General features: G+C 33.0%; 1 protein-coding gene across 1 annotated transcript in view; it reads left to right on the forward strand.

Moving 5' to 3' along the window:
• Positions 1–13,056: 13,056 nt before the first annotated feature.
• LOC119828527 (nephrin-like) overlaps positions 13,057–23,326 on the forward strand; it is a 79,290-nt gene continuing 69,020 nt past the window's right edge. Inside the window, exon 1 of the mRNA XM_038350707.1 lies at positions 13,057–13,400. Within this exon, the coding sequence (XP_038206635.1) occupies positions 13,253–13,400 (148 nt within the window). The 5' untranslated portion in view covers positions 13,057–13,252. The remainder of the gene's footprint in view (positions 13,401–23,326) is intronic.

Here is a 23,326-nt window from a genome sequence, read left to right on the forward strand (position 1 = left end):
AATATGGCTGGTTATGTTTACGCGGATAATTTTGTATGTAAATGTGACATGAATTGCATGAACTAAAATAATGTTCAACTTTTTACGGTTTTAGTTCATTTTTTCCGTGGTCTACGTCTAGTAATCTATTATAATAGGGGATATACAAGAACGTTCGTAACTTACTGTAATTCTGAGAAATTAAAATAAAAATTATCGATCTAACTTTTACAATTAATCCGAGAGTTCTTTGGCTGAATGTATGGGGCTCAATCACGAGGTAACTAAGAATGAAACCACCAAACGGATTTTGATGAATCTGGATCGCATTATATCTATTTAATATTATGTCTTATAACTTCATGATCGAAAAAATTTCAAAAAATCGACCACTAGGTGCGATTCGAACCTGTGTCATTCGCCCAACCGAAGGTCTTTTTTTTTAGGATTAGAAAATCGCTCCTAAATAAGACGAAACAAAACGCTATTTGGTTGATTTAAATACAAGACTAAACAACTTACAGTCGTATTTTGAAATCAATGCCTATAATGAATATAATTTATGTAATATAAGAAGGATTTTAATTGTTTTTTTGCCTAAAGGGTATCTTGTTATTGAATCTTTTATGTGTGTGTTATAGCGCTAACGGTAAATATGGCCGGTTCAATACTGTCGTGAAAATTTTAAAAAATTCTCACTCAATTTCAGCGCAGAATATCAGAGTTTATTTAAACCATGTGCGAGTTTTTTATGAGAGATACCTACGTTTGAAACGTATCAATTAGATTAAAGTTTATAAATTTTTTTATATATTTTACAAAAAAAAACGGTTTAATTCATTTTTTGTTTTGATATTTATAACTGCAAATATAATAAAACTTGTTATTCGAATACCTCATGAATCAGGACGGGCCAAGGGGCTACCATAGTATAGTCACAGGGATTAAAATACTAGCTTACTACTACTTATATACTTCGTGTATATCTGTATCCAAACTGACTTATATATCAACGCACATCCGAAACTATTGTTTTTGTTATTATTATTTTTTATATCATAGCGGACAACTGAGCTGGTGGTTTGCCTGTTGATAAACGATCACCACCTCCCATGAACATTCGCAGAGGCTCAGACCTTTAAGAATGCCGCTGCCCGCTAAATGTACCAATCGTGTTGAAATTTAGCATGTAGATAGGCACTATGATGTAGGCATCCGCAAAGTATAGGTTTTGATAAATTATACCCCCAAGACGAGAGGAAAGTTTACACCATTGAAATTAATGTTCACCACGCAAACAAAGCTGCGGGCAACAGCTAGTGAATGAATAAAGTGTGAACTAATAGCACTGTTTAAAATAACAATGTAGGGAGCTGCAAACAAACATAATGACGCAACATACATTTTCTACACAGCTCTACATATGGCTAAACTAATTTGCAGATTTTACTCCACTGCGCGCACATGTTTTCTCTTTGTTAGATTATATTATATAAACGTACATTGCACTATATCGTGGTGCAGGAAATATTTAATGAAGTACTGGATGATAATCGAGCTTGAGGTTATTGAGCATCAGTAGCAAAACATTGTTTTTAAATCAACGTATTGTAATCTTAATAAAATTTGTTAAGTCACCGTCTAATCGAATATTTATATTTTTTATCTTTTTGTTAATTTAATGCTGAGAAGGGTGAGGAAAAGAAAAGGGGCCTACTCAGGCACGTATATTGAAAGAGTTCCTTCCAAACATTGCGATAGCAATAACATAATATACGAAAGGAAATTAAAATGTAAATTTGTCCATCTTCTAAAACTTGCTGTAAAATGTACGTGAGAGATGTTATAGGGAGAAGGTCGAATGTCAAGCGGCGATCCTACTGAATAATTATTCGCTTCAGAGCCGTTGATTATTCAGTTCCCAGCCTTATTCACCTGCGAAATAGCTTTATAAAACAATAGCTTTATAAACATGCATATCTTTGGGTGATTGTGACCTGACCAATTAAATAGCGAAGCCTGCATCGACCCTATTAAATTATTACTAGCTTTCATTAAAGCCTGTGCGTCGCCCTGAGCGAAATAGAATAAAGTTTTTTAATATAATTTCACGACAAACCAAGCATAAATTAGTAAGAGTATTTTTCTGTAAATAAATTCTCTAATTGTAGCGTAATGATATAACTTGTTACATGTTTTTAAGTATTCGAAAGAAGTTTATTGAGAAGGTGTGAGCGTTTTTTTTATTGTATTATGTTATAATACTCTGATCAGCCGTTAAAGAAAAAGAGGAGATAATTAATTCGGCTGTACTTTTTTTTGGGCCTGGAAACTCAGAATTTTCAATTGGATTAACTTTCCGTGTCGTCTGAAATAGGAAAGTGTTTTTTTTAAATGAATATATCTTAATGCTTATTTTTTATTATAATCATAATTCCTTTAACAAATAAACACGTAATAAAAGCTCTTGTTTCGATAAATAAACAATATTATATTAATTGACAGTTACATAACGTTATATCTTGGAATTGCGTTTAACCAGGATCAATATCCGATATATTGTGGGCTGTTCGACCATGCAGGCAATACCTATATATTGAGGATATTAGCTTGTGTGTATGTGCGCCGACCAACCGTTATGTGTAAGGGTGTTCTAAGAAATAAATCGCAAGTATAGCTTACTAGACGCTCGTCCCGGATCCGCCCGGATATCAAGATTCCTGTTTAATCCCAAGGGAGCATTTAACACAGATAAAAAGTATCCTATCACCTAAGTCATGTACCCTGTCTGTATAACAAATTTCATCAAATCCGTTCAGCAGTTTCAGCGTTATTAACGGACAAATATCCAAACAAAGAAACTTTCACATTTATAATATTAGTGTGAAGTGTGATTATTTGGGAAGGTTATTAAATAAAGGGCACGCTAAGGTATTTATAGCTGTATTTTTGTGGTAGTCGAGCCTGCTTTGGCAGGAATTGGGCCAGCTCGCACCGAGGAAGATACCAAACCTCTACAGAAGGTCGGCGTGAAACAGTAGCGTGTAAATGTTGCTGTGTTTCGTATGGTAAGTGGGTGAGTCGGAGACCCACACACATTCGAAACTGTGTTGGTTTATCTTCTTTTCACATCGCATTGGAGACAATTTATCGTATGATTTTTTTGTATCTGAATACAATTTGGACACTGGAGACGTACATCATTCTCATTGGAATTTCCTAAGACTTAACATCGATGAAACATTTTGAATTAATAGTTTTGTAGTTTCGGTTCTATTGTCCACACTTCTGCTTTTGTCAGTGTATCCAATACATTCGGAATATCAAATATTTACTACTGTATGGTGTAAAAGGAAATTATTGAATTTCAAACAGAACTACCACAATACCTATATAATATATATGTTTACGTTATGTTGTCTAGGTTTTCATCAATCATCATATATAAAATACTCATTTTTATTTTCAACCGACATCAAAAAAGAAGGAGTTTGTTAATTCGACTGTTTCTTTGACCTATTTCAAAAAAGGAGTAGGGTCTCAATTAGACTCGATTCAATTGTATTTTTTGTGTTCCCCATAACTTTTTGCTGGGTGAATCGATTATGACGAAATTATTTTTCTTTGAATGCTGGTGCCTCTCGTTTGGTCCCATTTAAATTTGGTCTCGTTTTAATAATTTGAAAGAAAAACTCATAGAAGATATTTATACAATAAGTTTGGCTTCAGCTCTGAGGCTGAAAAAATACTAACAAAATATTAATTTCAACGGATAACTCATATTCACTAATCCTGGGAAGACTCTACTAAGATAATGTATTTTCATCCCCGTGAATTGGATAGTTTGTAAGTAAACAAGTAAGAAATAAGAGCATGGCAAAGTTCAAGGTACCAACTTTAACAAGAGCTAGAAAATTTTACAAGTTTTTGTGTGAATAAAGATTAAGTTTTCTCTCTGAAAACACCATAATTAATGATGTAAGATTATGATTTAATCCATATTTCGCCTGCCAAGAATAAATTTAGTTAATCCAGTTATTATATTATCTACTTAAGTATATACCACAATTTCATCTAAATTTGGCGTAATGAGTTTTCAATATTCAGCAACAAGCATTGACCAAAAATGTATTAAAACATTTATTTAGTTTTGAAAGTATTGTTTAGCTTATATATATTTTTAATGGTGTTTTTTTTTTGTTCAAAGTCTATATATATTGCTTTTGATATTCACATTGGAGGTCTTTATCCCTGCAATGGGAACACATATAGTCTGGAGATGATGATGATGATGTGATATGCCAAACACAAATAAGTTGGATAAAACACAAGAGAAGGTTTATTGGTTACAATCAATAATTGTATGTCATATTTTTGGGTATAAGATATGTTTCAGACATAAGAAAACTATAAAATGGGTATAAAAACTATATTACTAAATAGGCAATTGAATTTATATGCGTCCGATTTCTTAACTTCACGTCGTTTTTAAATTTAAAGATAGATAGAACTAAATAAAGACAGAAACGAATATATTTCCTATTAAGATTGAACCCAAATCAATCTGTTTACCAGGAGGTAACTAAAGATAATAAAAAAGGTATACTAGTATAAAAAGGACGTGACGTATCGTGCGCCGTGAGTTATTTCAAATTAGACAGTCTTATAGACAGTATAAACGCAACCTCCCTTCGTGAGGATCAAACGCCTCCCTTGAGGAGGAGATTTCATGTCAGATGCGTTGTTTATCGACTGCGGTGTGACGGGGATGGGATAATGGGAAAACGTTACCTGTTAATGTCAACAACGATCATAAAATGGCGGTCAGTCTGTATGATGACGAAAAATTTTGGATTTGTGTTTTGATTTTCGTAACTGCGATCAGACTGAACTGACTGCCTTATATGAAAGGAGAATAAGAGGCTATTAATAGATATTTTAATTAATTATCTTTATTTACGATTAACTTTATAAATATAAATTATGATATATGATGAGTGTCAAGAGAAGATTAGTTTATTATGCTTTATAAATAGAAGCGATGTTACGGATAGTACGCTTTATTTGTTTTTTAATGTGTTTTCTATGTGTAATGATTTTCGTAATTTTCTTAGTTTGTGATGGTTTATTATTTCTCATGTCGTAACGAAGCAAATTAATGGAGCAGCGCTAAAATATCAAAGTTACTTCTTTTAAAGTAAATAGATAATGAAAAATAGTATAATTAATAATAACTTCCTTTGGTCAAAGTTATCACACTTTTACAAGTTTAACCACGAGGTCACGAGGGTAATACTGTTGGTAAAGTTTAACAAAATGCAGTGGTGGGTCTATGATAATTGGTTTTTTACTCATTTACATAACGTGGTAGTTAATATTACTTTATTTAAGGCATACGGTACTATGAGTATACTAATTAGTAGAGTTAATAAACCTTTATACTCAAACTCAAACATTTATTCATTCAACTAGACTTCCTATATAAGCGCTTTTGAATCGTCATATTTCACAGTTATAACATTTACCACCGGTTCCGAAGGCAGTTTCTACCGAGAAGAGCCGGCAAGAAACTCTGTAGTTGCTCTTTTAAAATGATATCAATTTTACATCTTATTTCTACATAATATGTAACATGTACATAACAATGATGCCAATGAACCGTCCTGTGGTTTAATCTTAATAATCCAAGACAATTAGTTTATTAAAAGTTTCAAGTAGTTTAAATTGTACAAACTAATTCAACATTAAAAAAACATTTAAGAATCTTACAAAATTAGTACAACTAAATGCAGCTAAATCAAAAGCTACGTATGAATCGACTGATATACCCAATTGAAATAAGATTATTTACTCCTGAAAGAAATGCACTGGCAAAGGAAAACTTCAAGTCTCGATCCACACATTTCATCCGTAACTTCAATTAGTAATAACCGATAGTAAGTTGTAAAGTGTAGTGTCAGTAATTCCTTTTACCATTGCGATATACAGTGGTGGAAGAACACAACTGCATACGCGAAAAAGCTTCTGCTTTGAATAAAACATGCGGAGTTATTTCGTTAAAAATACATTTTTATATCGGCGAGCGTTTAAAATGGCTGGACATAATTTGCAGCGCGTTATATGAGCACGGCTTGCGATAAATCATCGCCATTTTTATTTCGTTTGAATTGTAGTTTTATTTGATTGATTGCTGTTTACTTTAGTTAATACCTCGTGTTGTTAAACAGAATATATATTCGAGTTTCAATTCATGTATTTTGACGGTATTCGACTGAAAAGCTATATTTAATCTCATGTTATACGGTGAATGAGCAATACCTTACAGCTATAATAAATCTCTTAAAAACGGAATACGCTTTCATTTCAAGGAGGATACAACTTCCAGAAACTCTTTTTGATTCGACATATTTTATGGGGTTCAATACATATGTTTTCGCAAAGGAAATCGCGTTTGTACAGCCTCATTTGAAAGGATTAACGAAATAATATGTATCGGATAATATACAATAAATAAGTAAACAGAATAAGAAGGTAATCATAATAAATTTTCTTCCAATGTAATAAATTAATTTAACAAAATCTCGAGTCTGTCTGACTGTTGTGTTCAACAAAAGTCAAATAACAACTAATCAAATACAAAAACGAAAATTCCTTTAAAATTAGACGTAGACACAGAAAATTCTAGGAATTCAAATCTCTATTTCGGAAAGCCCTCTAAAGCTGTAATATTCAAAGTAATTTAAAGTCAGCAAGGCTGTCAATGCTATCGATTTTATCCCGACTTCATATATAGGACCCTTCGTAATGTAACAATAGTGGAAATGTCAAAAGACGATTAGCTATGCCTTTCCGTCATGTATTTTTGATGAATGTTCCATTGAAATATACCGTCATATAGTGAAAGTGTTATGAACGATGACGTAAGGAATTTATATTAATCATTTTCGACCGGGTCTCCACCTATATAGTCAAAGAAAAAGGTTGACCGACCCTGAGTTATTTTCGCATTTAACAACATTTATATAGCCTTTTCTGGGTCAAAGCTATCGTTGCACCAAATTTCATTTAAATCAGTCCAGTTGTTTAGGTGTAAAGTAGAAACAAATGGACAGACAGTGTTAGAAGACTGTAACGAAAATACGGTTATTTCTGCGTTGTGTGTTGTTGTTGTTTTTAAGAAGGACATTGTGAGTGGAATTTATTATAGTCTAAGATCCGGAATGGGGTCTACTTTCACCCACATGTTTACGAGTATATTTTTTTATCAAATAAATCGTCTCACAGAACATATGTAAAAAGGATCGTCTTAAAAAATATTGTCTAAATATACATATATAGAAATTACAAAGAGATAAAATAAAAAACAGATGAATTATGAAACTCCTATCAATAGCATACAGCATACAGAAATTATAACAAATAACCATTCATAATAAGCATTTATACAACCCCTTTTCTTGTTTAATCGTTAACAACTATAACAAAGTCTATTAAATAAAAACATATAATTTGACAATAAGCTTAAGATTTTACTTTCTTAGTTATAATTCTTCGTCTTCTATTTGGCTAATAGTTTTTTAATTTTAGGCAAAAAACTAGCCTTAATTACAAGATTTAAAAATGATCGATGAACATTTTGCAATATTTTTTCTTCTTACTTTTGTTAGGTCAGCTTTTTCATCTGTTTTTCAACGACCTGATTAAATAAAAATATACTTAATACAAATAACAAAAATACACTTTAAAATTTGTTTTCTAAGAAAAAGTCGGTCCTGAATCCTTGTAATTAACTTAAACTTGAGCAAAATAAAAAATGCACAGAACACAAAATATCGTTTATTCAAGAGTTTATATTATTAAATTCACAAATAACTTTTTCTAGATAAATTAAATTGAAATTGGAAAAGACTTCGTCGCAAGTACTTTGGATGGGGACCTAAACAAATAAGTAACTTACAATTTTAGATCTCTCTCCATCGACGAAATCAGAGTTCTAAGTCGAATCGTTTCCAAAGACATTCGACTTAAATGCGAGTCCTTAATACAATTTAAAATTTGTTAGTTATTATAAGTATATTCAATAATAAAATAGACAATAAATATAATAATTTTCTCGGATACGAAATGGTACTACAATCCAATTTTATGTGGTACTCGATTGAAACTGGTTCCCTATCAAAAATTAAATCAAACCTAACATACTGCAAATGTGTAAATTGCAATGAAAATCATTGATTTTATTAAAAATACTAATATATTTATTTAATTTTCGTAAAATCATTTTTATTAAAATAATCTTATAAGGCTTACTTTGACATATTTCATAATTTTCCTTTTATATCAACACAGTTCTACTGGGAATCAAACAAAAGACGGCTTAGTTCTCTCGTATCATCAATCGGCGACGTGACCGACGCAATCTGCTCAGCTTAATAAATCTGACCACGTAGGGTTCCGTGGACCGATCATAGATATCCTGGATACATAAGCTGCAGATAGGGTTAAGTTATAACCTAGTATTCTTTGGGATTTTCTGGAACAATGCGATGGCATAGTACATTTTTCAACACAAAGATCTCCTAACAGTATTTGCGCCTAAAGCAGATAAAAGGCTAAAAATTTATCGTTTTTAAATGCCAAAAATAATATAGTCTATGTATTTGCTCCTACTGTCATATAATAACGATTTAACAAGGAATTTCATCAAAACGGAGTAAAGAGTAATTAAATTTAATATGCATTAAAGTTTATGTACCTTAGGATGTTTGTACCTACATATAATGTAGCAAAAAATTTAGGCCGAATAAAATACAGCATTTAACAATACAGTGCGATACTATTCTGCTAAAATAAATGAAGACTATACTATACTTCTTGTTCTATAACCAGGAATTAATTAAGGTATACGTAGTTATCAGACATTTTCTATCCCAGCACTGCGATATGGGCAGTTAGTACACTTAAGGGCTGATTTTTCGATCCTTGGCCATAATTTATTCGCCTATTCGTAGTAAAGCGATTTCTAATTGCTTGAGCTTTAACATTTTAGAGGTAAGATTTTAATTTTATCGTGAAGTATATACTTTATAGGATGGACAAATTTTAATCAAGGGTTCAAAAATCGCTCCCAAATTTTATTGATTACTTTGATTTAGGTAGAAAGCTTTCCTTGGCAAGACGCCGCAGCCGGACATCTGCAGTGTACCTCTTTATAAATTTAAACCGAATATCCTAAACAAAATATTCAAGAATCGATAGAATGTTGCATATCTTGAAACCGTAGTATATTCTTCAAGTTTTTGAATAATGTCCGACGCGACGGCAGCTATAGTTCCTGCATGTGAATGAAGATCACGCTTGACCCGTTTCCGCGATCGCCTCTCTGGCCTTTGAATAATTCATTCATAACTCAATCTTCGGGAACTTCTAATTGTAACAATAATACTGGGTTGGACGAATTAAATTTATACAATTCTCTTTGCTGTTTTTTGCCAACTGTTTGTAAAATGGATAACTTGCTGAATTTATGTTTTAGAATCCATTGTTACTTTTGCATTGTTAGCGATGGTTTTGAATTTTTTTCGCTTGAAATAATTGTGTTGGAGTTTGGCCGCTTTGAAACCGGCGTGATTCATTATTTTACCTAGCTCTAAGGGTAAATGTTTAATGGTTTACGTGCGGCTTAATCGCTAGTGCGTTTTATTCAATTAAAGAGTTAAAAGTGTACGTGTCAGTTTTTATCACTTGTACGTTTGGATATAAATTGAATAAAGACAACAACACGAGTAAAAAATAGCTGCAGTGAATTGGATGTATTGCGTATTGAAAAGATTTTAGTTCAGCATAAATATCGTATTACCGTCGTACTGGTTGATAATTCAAAGTTTATATAAAAACACACAACAGTAGTTGCCAATACAAACTTAATGGCTTTGAACCCAAAGTTTCATAATAAATTGAGGTAAATATATCAAATTAGTAATTGACAACGACTGTTCGAGACGAAATTGGAAATTTCATGAATATTACATCTATTTCTAACTACAAGTGGGCTTGCTGGGCCTTTCAGCAAGCGAAAACATACAAAAGGCCTCAACATCTAATATAAAATAACCTTAAATACAATATGAGCCAGTATTTTATACTAGCTATACCCCGTGGTTTCATCTACGTCGTAAATTTCAAACTCAAACTCAAAAATTTATTTATTCAATTAGACTTCCTATAGAAGCACTTTTGAATCGTAATATTTAACAGTTATAACATTTACCACCGGTTCGGAAGGTAGTTTTTACAGAGAAGAGCCGGCAAGAAACTCTGTGCTCTGTGTGTGTCTGTTGCTCATTTAAAATAATATCAATTTTACATTTCAATTCTACATAATATGTAACATGTACTTAACAATGATGCTAAAGAACTGTCCTGTGGTTCTTAAGCGACAACATTCCATGGACTTTCATCTTCCATATATTCATTAATGCTATAGTAGGCTCTCGAACTAATACATGTTTAATACATTTTTTCAATTAAGTACTACTAAACAAATTATTATCTTATATAGCGTATAGCCTTTCTCTATAAATTGTATTTTCAACCTAAAAATAATTTTCGTTTCGAAGCACGGAGATTAGTGCGCTTAAATAACAAACAGACAATTCCTATAGATTTATATATTTCTATAGATATAGATTAATTTCAACTAAAATAAGTTTCTTGCTAAATAATGCTTGGAGATACCAGGAATGTGCAAAGCAATGTTATTTTAATTAACGGATAAATAATTGTTACAAAATTGTCTATGTAGACGTGTAATTAAATTTAATGAATTGTCAAATACCATTTAAATCTAGTTCATTGTTGCTTTAGACAAACATGTTTTTAAACTGAGAGATAAATGTTTATTTTATAAAGCATCTTCGTAAACAAACAGTATTCCAAAGTTATTTGAAATATGACATTATTGTATGTACAAATAACACACACCACATGGTAGTCAAGCACGTTTCGGCACGAATTGGGCCAGCTCGCACCGGGGAAGCACCACACCCCCATAGAAGACCGGCGCTAAATAGCATTCCGCTGTGTATCGTTCGGTGAGTGGGGGAGCCGGAAGCCCATATAGTTTTCCTTACCCTTCCCAGTCCTTTCCTTTATTCCTCTTACCAATCCTTTCTTAATCCCTTCCCAATTCAAAGTCTCTCCAAATGTTCATGAGCGGTGGTAGCGCTTTCCATCAGACGTCCCACCAGCTCCATTGCCGACTGTGACATAAAAAAAACACAATAAAAATAAAGTATTAATCTATAACATGAATGAAATTGCACCAGGTAGGTATAAGTAAACAGTCCTAATTTTCAGCTAAATAGTTTAGTAAAGTCAGTTGAATTAACATCACGTCTAAGAAGGATTAAATTGTTTGCTCTGCGAAACTTAGTGTTGCCAGCAATTTGTATTAACGGGTATTATTTAAACGGAAATAATTAAATTTGATCACAGCTTCTCTACAGACTTTGAAATTAAAGTTAATTTGCTTAAGCGTTAGTATTTTGTTGTTAAGGAAATAGAAGTAGAAAGTACTCTTGTATCAGTCTAAAGTTTAGATTAGTCTGATTGTGTAAATATAATCAAAAATTAGCTCTTTGTTTTCATTAGGCCTTTTTATGTAAGGATGTTCAAGTGGAAGAGGTAATTTATCATTTTCATATATGTAAATGAATGTATAGAATTTCAAAATATGTATACAGTCGTCAGTTCTTTATAATGAAATATATTTTGTGATTTCACTTAATAAAAGGCATGTTCACATTTTTCTGATAAGTGTTTGTTCGTCTATAAATGAGGACGTTTAATAATTTTATTGACCTTTGACCCCGTTTGGGAAATGCCGGTCATTCTCAACGGAAGTGAAACAGGTGATTTTTATAGTGCTATACTGTGTTTTATGTGCTCCTTTACAATATAATTGTACTCAATATGACGGAGCACGTGACTGCGCTCTATTACAAGTATTTAAATTCAATATTGTCGCCATATAACTCGTATAGTATAGTGAAGTTGATCTATTCTATGAAAAATAGTGAAAAATAGGCCAATAAGGGGTATGGAGCATATTCAGATTTAATTAATCCATATCTGTTTCATTCATTGACTTACAAGGTCAAATGAGTCAAGATCTTATGCTATCACCTAGCATGAAAAAGGATCACTCCGTCTTCTATCATGTTAACCATTAGGTTACGGAAAATTTAATAGAAGGTGATAGATTGATAAAAACAACATTATTCAATGGTATCTGTTGATTCCTAGTTAAGCGAGCTGATTACAAACTTGTCTTCTCAAAGAATTTGAGATGACATTTATCTAGTTTGAATGATGCCCGCCGGCCGCCCCGTCACTGAACTTTCCACGGAATCGTGTTTGCCGAAACGATACATAAAACGTAATGTACATAAAACGTAGCTCGTAGTTGATATTTATTGGATTTGTCCCTAACTTCAGTGGACAATAATGATCGCTGATATGTTTAAGATATGTCTATTATATAAATTTCTTCCGTTATCCGTTTATTATTATCCGTTTTCATTATTATTCAATCTATCAACTTTTAAAAGGTTCACATAAAAACCAATAAATATTGAAACGTAATTACAATGGTCTATAAAAATATAGCAAACAAAAAATAAACAACGCGAATGATAAAGTCAAATCTAGGCCACTCAGTGATCTCCTAGAAAATCACTGCAAATCCTGGTATTGTTATAAAAGTTCGCAAATAAAGAGTAGCAGGTGAAGTCCTAAGCGCGGATGTTTCTATAAGCTTATATAATTCTGTTTACGTAAACAATGTATGAAAACTGGAAGCGGACCTTTGATTCCGAGTCGCTTGGTTGGTTGTTTTTCGCCCGCGCGGATGCGACACTCGCTTGCCGTCAGCTGGTCTAACTTTCCACTGCATACAACTTTTAAACGTTTGGATTTGATTCGAAATTCGTAATTTCCACGTTCCAATTTTCAAATTGACCGTTTATTCACCGCGTGCTATCGTTTTCCGATCAGTTCGCCGCGCGCCGCCTTGATGTACGCACGTATAACTCCCGGCGGATTGTTTACATAAACACGTGTTGTTTGGAAACTAATTATTTACGGGACTGCGGGATGACATGTGTTGCTGTGTAAGATGGATCAACGTAAATTATGTAAACTGAAATCGGGATAACATTTCGCCGTTTCGGATGAGTGCATTGTTGTGTTTATTAGCTGGTACAGTGCATTTATGGAGCAATTACGGAGCTTTCACGATCGACAGCGGGGTGCTGCCGGAGTCACACACATGCAGACCCTGGTGATACTGGTTGCCATGACAACCATGGGACGAGGCTTCGTGGACACGGAGGAGTTTATCAGCGATTTAGATATGCCAAGTAAGTGTGAAGGTTTACGTATTAAAATCACATAAGTTTAGCAATTATTCCACTAATGAAAAATAAGAATACGAGGGTATGTGGAACGCACTGACCTTCCCCACACAGCTGATACGTAAGCGTGATATATTACGGTGTAAAAAGTCCTTCGTGAAAAATCGCAACACTTTATCAAACGGTAGACATTCACCAGAATTCGCGTCCTAGCTTTTCCGAAAGGATTGTTCGACAGTAACATATTGTATTACTAGCTTTCCGCCTGCGGCTTCGCACGCGTGGCTCATAAAATTTGGTATTCCCTGGATTTTCGATGAAAAGGCAATGATGTTCGTCGTTGAATTTATTGTTCATTGTATAAAAAAAATCGATCGGTTTCCTTACAGCTTTTTAAAGAACTGATCTTATTTGTGCCTGCCACATAGAAGTTAGGTTCAATTTAATTTTTTTGAAGATTGCGGGCCCACTAGCGACCACGGGGCGTGCCATAAAGTTTATTTTTCCGGTGTTTTCTGAGGCAGTTATGCGAAAAACGTGGTAACCAATGTATTTAAACGGGGTTACAAGTTATAACTGCCTTATAATAATTCTTTTTCATCAATCTAAATATAGATACGTGCCTTAGTTGTGATTTTTTAATGACATTCGTGATTATGAAGTATAATATGACGTATATTATTATTAAAATAGACGCCAATAGTTTGAACCTATTAATAGATTTAAAATTTATATAGGTTTCAATTTAATACACCTTTTAGATAATCAATAAGCTGTGTTAATGGACTAGTTAAAACGCGTGCAAATGGTTTGACCAGACAGTTTGACAGGTAGGTAGGTGTGTGTATAAAAAACTTGATGATATATGTTTATTCATCATCATCAGCCCTTATATGTTCCCATTGCTTCCCAGCAACATCCATTCCCCACAGGCCTCCTATGGGGGTTCAGGCCATAATCCACCACGCTGGCCAAGTGCGGGTTGGCAGATGTCACATGTCGTCGAACTTTTGATTCTCGGACATGCCGGTTTCCTCACGATGTTTTCCTTCACCGTTTTAAGCAGTGGTGATGTTATCTATAAGCGCAAATAAATTGAAAAATCAATTTATTTCCACGCACGCTCGCCCGGTCTCGAACCCCGACTTATCGATTTTGAGATCCTCACCACTGAGCCACTACTGCTTATATGTTTATTTATGACACAAAATTACTAAGTTAATACGCGTATCGCATCTCTCGGTGATCGCGTTCTTGTAGCGGGATTATGACTTCATCAAACGGGATTTGTGATGCTGGATGAGGTTATATTGACTTGATGGATGTAGCACGTTCTCTGGAAGTACGTGCCTACTTTATTATGAAAGTGAAAGTAAAGGTTTCGGTATATTTCTCAGTTTTCACATACTGCTAAAGTGATTTGGATTTTATTAACGAATACGCAGAAACATTGTTGATCTAACTAAACTAAAATAGAAAGAAAAATCTGGAGGAAGTAACATAATCGTTTAATTTTAGTATCATTACTAGCTGACCCGACAAACTCTGTTCTGATTACTCCTGTCATTTACGGGTATGAAAAATTAAGCAGGCCCATATATATTTCCTTACCCTTTCCAGTTCTTTACTTTATTCGTCTCGTGAATCCTTCAATTAATATACATATAATTCCTCTTCAATTTAAAGGCTTGCTTGTAAAGGCGTAAGGAATCCAATCGACCTTACGCCTCTTCAAATGTTCATGGGCGGTGGTAACGCGGCAAGCAAAAAGTAACAATATTTGGCCTTTAAAAGGTGTGGGATACAAAGGACTTCCCAGTCCTGGGTGAATCCAGGGTGAGGACAAGGACACTGGACAAAGCGTGAAGAAGCCACGTTCGTCTAATAAACAACGTAAATAACAATTTACATCCGCAATATGAACCCTATTAACATGTGAAATTAACATTATAATTGACTGTAATATGTGCAATCTCTACTACGTATTAATTTGGTATAAATAATCATTCGATATGATTGGAAGTTACTGAACATTGGACTTAAACTGGTCATCTATTTGTAATTAGATCCTGTTTAATCATTTTCGTACTTTCATGAAATAGATATTGAATACAAATTTATCACAATTTTAACCGACCTTAAAAGTAGAACGTGATATCGATTATTGCGCAAATTCATTTAGCTTATGCCTCTTTTATATTTTTTATTTTTCTATAAACTTTATTTTCGTTTTTTAAACCCATATTTTTTAAAACGAAAAAATAAAACGTATAATTAAATTCTCAAACACAATGATAAAACAGCTCAAGTTAAAAATGTGTGACGGTATCACCCTTTTTACACCTATTATTAAAAAATGTTCCCTTAAAAAAGCACAATAATGTAACAAAATGTTTACATTACTTATTTAAGTTAATCTGTTCTGAAAATCTCCCTAAGGCACTATTAGGGATTAAGAGGTAATGGTTTTTCATTTTTAACCTGACTCTTGTTGAGAAGATAATTTTTCATATTATGATGCTCGCGGGCGTGTACTTAATATGTTATATGAGCTATTTTCGCTCCTAACTCTAATTTGTTTTTCAACTGATTTTAGATTCAAATTAGGAGGAGATTCTCAATAGGAATGTATTTTTTGGGTTTGTTACAGAATGTTTGACTAGGAGACATTTAGAGGGGGACTTATTACTTTGATGAACCTTTTTTTATTTTAAAGCTGGTGCCTTCCGTGTACCATTTAAATTCGGGCAAGTTCTGTCAGTTTGATGGCGGTTTAGTTTACTTCGTTAAAAATATTCTATTTTAGTTGGTTTAATTTTTATTTCATTATGTCAAATTTTATTTAGTTGTGTGTCTACGACTATAAAGTGGGAAAAGTAGTAAGTGCACCTTTTTCGTCAAACCTTCGTATAAAATATTGTGATATTTAGTTTGAAGCCAGCAAACTCTTAAAAACGGAGAATAAAGATTTTTCTACTAGCTCATTTGTTTTTAAGTAATTAAAAAAATAACAGAATATGCTGCTACAAATAACACGGCCAATCCAAAACTCCAATAAACATGGCATACAATGTTGGCAGCAAGCAGCTTTGCCTCTCGTGTTTGTGAATTTTAAGTTTGTTTGTGTTTCAAATACGCAATGCGTAAGCAGACGCGAAAGTGCACAATGTGATGGTGTTCTGTATTTATTAAATCCCTTTCCCGTTCCTTGTCAGTTTGTAGATTGGCATTTTATTTCATCATTATCATATCTATCTCAATCATCATCCTCATCATCACTGTCATCAAATCCGACAATATTTCTGTCACAATTATTATCTGCTTATTTTAATATCACTATGAGGCTGTTATAAGGTTTTTGATCATCAATATTTCCCGGCATCATTGAAGAAATTGTAAAAAACGTAAAAAGTACGGGTAAAATTTAATGTAATGTTTTTTATGTTAAAAATTCAAGTTCAAATTGAAATGCTTGATTTGCGCAAATCGATAAAACATTTGATTAACTATTACTAACACTTTATTGCGGAATATTATGAAAATAAAAGTTTAACTCAGAATTTCATATCTTGTTTTTAACGCAGAAAATTCTTCTATCAATTAATTAATTAATTCTCGTAGCACTACTATTAATATTGGTGTTCCGCAGGGATCTATTTTAGATCCCTTTTTGTTATAGGATACAAACAATACAATTTTGTTATAGGATTAAGATATACATAGGATATATATGAAAAAGCACTATTTGCAGATGATACCTCATTAATACATATTTAACGTGGATAAACGTGATCCAAGTGTTGACAAAGTAAACTTTTACGCTCTTTTACGCTTACCCGATCAACTTACAGCCAATCATTTTCTATAGTATGCAAAAAAAGACAACAAATTGTTTAGAATTCATGTCAAACTGTCGGTAAATATTAAATTATGTATTTTGAAGATTCAAAAGTCTAGTTGAACAAGTTTTAGCTCAAGATTTATATTCAATGTCCAACTTTTGTTTTATCGTAATTTAAATAAGAATCTAACCATAATCATAACATTTTTTATTGACATCATTGGGCTAGTTTAAGTCAATCACAAATGCTGTTAAAAGTAACATTACTCAATTGAGAAAATCTTTTCACATACTCGTTTTAAACTAGACTTTAAAAAAATTTCTTTAATTGTATGTAGGTAATAATATACCTACATTAATTGTTGGTTGAGGTAATCTACTATATACGATTAGCTATATAACTCAAGACGATTGTGTTACAGCCATAACGCTAAACGTAATATGCAATCATGACAAGGCAGCCGTGTATTGGCCCATTACGCGCACTATGAAGGAATTACGGGGCCACAAACAGTGTATGCCGTAACACAGCGCAGTCAGCTGTAAGTGAGACTTGGCAACTGCAAGCCATTTAAGAGAAAACTAAGAACATTGTTAGATATTCTGCGGCTAGCTAATGTAAAGTTTCACTCTTACCTTAGCGTTTTGTTTATGAACAACTTCGATCCGGATAATATAATAGGCGAAGTTTGCAGTCTCGTCTTAAGTATCTCGTTCAGATTGTTGTGAATTTATAATTATGTTACGTTGTTCGTTTGTAATCTGTTACTACTATAGTTGTCTATTTCACACTTACAAAAAGTTTGTACATGGAACAAAACATAAAAATGACATGGTTTAAAAAGAAGGTGTACAATTTGATGGGCAGCCTTATCACTGAGAAACGATGTTGTGTTTATTTATGAATAGAAAATTAAATGTAGATGCATAAGGTAAAGATAGACTTACCTAATTTTCTAATAATTCTTTGTATGTATCAAACATGTGAATATATAATGAAGAATATTTGCATGTTAGAAAATTTTCTCTTCTTTCGCAGGATTGAAAATATTTCATTGGAAACAACAAGCTAACTATAATCAAAAAATCGCGTAAATTGTAATCAAATTAGCAACAGTACTGCATATTGTCAAAATATTATAGAATATGGTACAAAATTCGCGAGTAGCTGACTTTTTTATTAAGGTAGTAATGAATCTTTGGTTGGTTTCGCAGTGGATGCAACAAAAGGTCTCGTGATACAGGACACAAAAGATTATCGGTTGTAGTTTCAATGTAGTTATTATTTTATTTATAAATAAAAAATATATTAAAAATGTAAAATTTCGTAATCCGTTATTTAGTTAAAGCAACTTTCAAGCAAAGCAAAAGAGCGTAGATTTGCTGTTACGTTAGACAAACAGACAGGTATGTATTTATACGAATATGATATCTGAATATACGATGCATAAAAAATAAGTTTCTAGAAACCCAAGAGTATCAGATTATTCAAAGTTAGCGACGCACTTGCAGACAGCCCTACTTCTGCATGACAAGCAATCGTGATCGCTTACCATCATGACAACTACCAGCTCAGTTAATGAAACATTTTTAACATTAATATCTTAAAATACGTTCAATAGGCCCATATCCTTTTCCTTACCCTTCCCAGTCCTTTCCCTTATTCCTCTCATCAACCCTTTCCTAATCCCTTCCCAATTAAAGTCGGCAATCCATTTGTAGAGGCGAAAGGTCTGCAATTGACCTTACGCCTCTCCAAATGTTCGTGGGCGGTGGTAGCGCTTACCATCAGGCGACCCACCAGCTCCATTGCCGACTATGACATAAAAAAAAACCATAAGCTGACAGGCTGCGCTTGACATATGTTCATAAAGCACAGTTAAAATAACATGACACGAACTAAAAATATAGCTAATAACATAAGCAAATGAACTCTTAAGCAACCTGAATCCACGGGGAGTGATTCTCACGATCATAACAACACGGAAACCGGGCAAGTCTGCCGTGATAACATCCAATACAAATATTTATAGGTTCATATTATTTTATACGATATGGGATTATCTGTAACTATTGCCCGTGGCTTCACACCCGTTATCTATCCTATCCAAGTCAGCTCATACCCTGTCTGTATACTAAATTTCATCAAAATCCGTTCAGTAATTTCAGCATGACTGACAAACAAACTTTCAGATTTATTAAATTAGTGTAATATGCGTTGCATATACTAAATGAGTATTGTTTGATACAAGTCTAAAAAAAACAGTTTTCTAATGAAAAAAGAATGGAAACCCAGGAAAAAACATTACTTGTAAAGCAACTCAACAGTCACGCGACTCAGTTCTTCTGTCGTAAAAAGTTGTAAGACTCATGTAATACAAAGTTTGTTTTAATTTATTCTGTACTTAAGGACATTTTTTAGTTTATCGCACTCTAAAAGCTAATTGTATACTAATATTGTGTTAAGAGTAAAAAATCAAGCATTCTCAATAAAAAATATACCGCTTGCTTAGTTACTGGTAAATTCAGGAGTGTATTTTAAACCACGAAGAAGTTACAGGGGGATTTAAACGGCCTAAATTGCTTCGAGAAAAGGGTGGTACGGCGCTTTTTTGTTCGATTTGGTGGGTGAATTTGAATTCTAGCATGAAATACCTACTACACTTCGATAACACGGTATATTATAATTATGGATTTCATAATAATATTATGATTATTGCTAATCTGTAACAGCTTCTATCAAAGCTCTTTTACATTTCTAAAAATATACTTGAACATTTCTTATTTATTGTATTTGGATCTATAAATAAATACCTTATCGTAAGATAAGGTGGTTATTTATAGAGAAATTTAGTTCATCAAATATAATATTGATACAAGGTCAGACTGTCTCATTTTAATCCTTAGCTACCCACCTAGGGTTAACATATTTTACAAAACAAATCTGTTTGATATGAATTCCCTCTAAATGAAGAAGTTTATCTAGTTTCTCGTATATTACCTTTTACATACAATGATATCAGTTGTGATATGAGTACATAGTAAAATAGTAAACAGCAATGGTACTTTGGACGTCCGACTTCAATCAAAAAGTCTGGGATTCGAGACCAGACGAAGCTGCAAGAAATAAATTGATATTACAATATATCTTAACACTATTCACACCACCATTGATCAAAACGATGAACACTTGGACACCATAGTAGATGTAGCCTTTTATAGTGGGCAAATCTTGCCCGAACCCGGGGAAGAGGTACTGAGTTATGTCGGATTCCTACCGACTAAAACCCCATTGTGTACTGTGGAACCACATTAATAAATGTTCCATGGGTGCATTGTTGAAATTAGTCTGCGATCCTCTTGGCGGCAGCCCTGATCTCTGCCAATCGCAAACCTAGAGTTTCTAGCCTGCTCTAACTTCCTGTGGGTGGTAGATTATGGTCTGAAGTACCCTTTTCACAGACCGTGCAGTGTACAGTCCTTGGAGGCTCGCAACATTTATGGGCTGATGATGACGAAATGTACTCATGCTAGCTATTCGGAAACTGTTTCATAATAATGTATTCATTATTCCAGAAATAAAACGACATTAATCTAAATACTATTCAAGAGTACAATGTATAAAAATAGGCGAAGCTAGACGCTATAAAAAGACCATTAAGGGAGCTTTATATCTTTACGCGGACGTGATGGATCCACCTTTCATTTGAACTCAATTGTACAGTAATTATGTTTTTTATAAACTGAGATTCTTGTAATAAAAAATTACATAACACGAATTCATTCAATATTTTGTCTGTTTTTTTAATTGTTAAGGCTTATGGAATATTGAGCGTTATAAAAGTTAATGTTATTTAGTAAGATACTGAAGTAATTGTATAACTAACGATTTTACAACTGACAAGAATTGAGAAGCGTTACTGTAGAATTTCTTCGCGATTCTATTCGGTAGAGGCAATATTCTGAATTGAATGTCGTCAATATATACTTGTTGGAATATGAGCGACGCGGCTGCCCTTTGTACAAGACCCTTATACCAACTTATTTTATTATCTGTGCTGTTTTCCATTGATAATATTAGGATATAAATAACAATTTATTTTGCAATCCCATATAGAACACATCACCAAATGAACTCATTGCTGCTTCTACAATTGTGTAGAAAAATATTACATTCATCCATCTTTCCCATAAATGTATGTAAACTTTAAAAACACGTTTTTCATTATAACACTTCCTCCTTTCACAATAGGGTCTTGATTTGAATTGAGCAATTTTTCACAGTCCTACAGTTATGATGACAAATATGCCAGCCCGGGGCCAGGGGCCTGATAATATGCTAATGCTCGCTCGGAAATGTTAAAACTTCTGCACTTAGATAAGCATCATTATGGATAACTGTTATGAACTTTAGCATATGTTGAAGTTATGATTTGTGAAATCTGTATTTTGTACTTGGTACAGTTTATTGCTGTTTGAGATAAAAGGGAATTTGTATAACGTTTCGAGCGAAGTAAAACAAATTAATTACCTAAATTCTAATCCATATTAGAAAGTATCTATCTTTCATATGTTAGTACTATTTTTTACCATTTTCTTATACAATTTTCAGACACTAAAAGGCACTATAGTTTACAAAGAGCTATCCAAATCTTCTTTCGGTAAAGTACCGATCTGAATTTCGCAACTCATACTTAGTTATTGTGTTTTCGCATTCATTGTTATCTAATAAATATAAGTACCATAGACAGAAAAAGCTTTTAATCTGCATGTGGGATGTCTATTTCATTGTTCGTTACGAGAGTGTTTATGTTTACACAATACTTTTGTGACTATAAATAAAGGTGATTATAAATCGATAGTTCTTTTGAAGACTTGCGTCATTCCTCTTGTTATAATCTTATTGATAGGTGACAACTGATGTGGTAAATACTGTTTAATTTATTTTATAAACGTGAAATTATTATTACTTAGTTTATAAGTATTTTTCTTTTATGATGCAACGAAGCGAGATAGAGAGATAGAGAGGAGGCTAAATTGTGACTTGTACTACTTTTTACTGCGGTGAAACATCTTTAATGGCAACGCATTTGCAGCAGCCTCATCTCTGTTGTTTATGGGCGGTGGTGATCACTTACCATCAGGCGAATAAAAAATCTGTTGGTTAAAGAGAGCTTGGGCAAGAGAATGTAATTAAGTAAAACAAGTATCTGAAGTTTGAATTCTTATATCTTGCATTTGTATTAGCACGGGATCCCACCGCAAATTACTGTAGGAATAATGTACACAGTCAAAATTTTGAAGCAAATTCATAAGTAGGAGAATTCATTTATCATAAGGTGCCAATTAGTAACTGACGTGCCAGAAATGTAGAGTCTGTCGTCTATCGAGACCCAAATTTCAAAATAATGGGCAATTTTATTACAAATTTGCCCTTACAATAATCCACAGGGAAATCTCTGTATGTAACGATCATTAGGCCTCTTAAGAGGTACACGTGATCCTGTCGAGATAAATATTTAGGACACGTGATCTCTTACACTCTTACAGTAACTGAATGGGGAGGTTTTATGTAATGTTGAGGGTCGTGTATACAAATATTTGTAAAATTTATTAACAAAATAATGTTATAAGATATTATGGTAGGTATTAGTGTAGTCTTGGCTATATCTTTTTATGCGAAGTATTTGTTCAAACGCACGTTTTATTTGATAAAATATAATATTCATTCGGTAAAAATACTTATTGGTGAATGTTTATCGCATGCTGGATCTTAGATTATTAACGGAACGAATTAGTACAAATATTTCAGATTAATTGTACTCGTATACATAGATGAAAGTTTGTTGAGTTAAATATGATTATATTTGAATGCGAGTTTCTGACTATAATTTCCAAGGTAACAATCGCGTTTGGGAAGCCTTTGTACAAAAGTTTAAGATCTTTATCATCGCAGTATCTCATTCCCACTTAGATATTGTTAGTTTGTTATAGAACTGCTTTAATTCGGAATCTATCATGCAGACATTTAAATGGCTAATTAAGTTGCTAAATTTGTAAAGAATATACAAAATTAGCTGCGCCCCGCGGT

The sequence above is a fragment of the Zerene cesonia genome, chromosome 8 (genome assembly GCF_012273895.1).
Source record: "Zerene cesonia ecotype Mississippi chromosome 8, Zerene_cesonia_1.1, whole genome shotgun sequence".
Lineage (NCBI taxonomy): Eukaryota > Metazoa > Arthropoda > Insecta > Lepidoptera > Pieridae > Zerene > Zerene cesonia.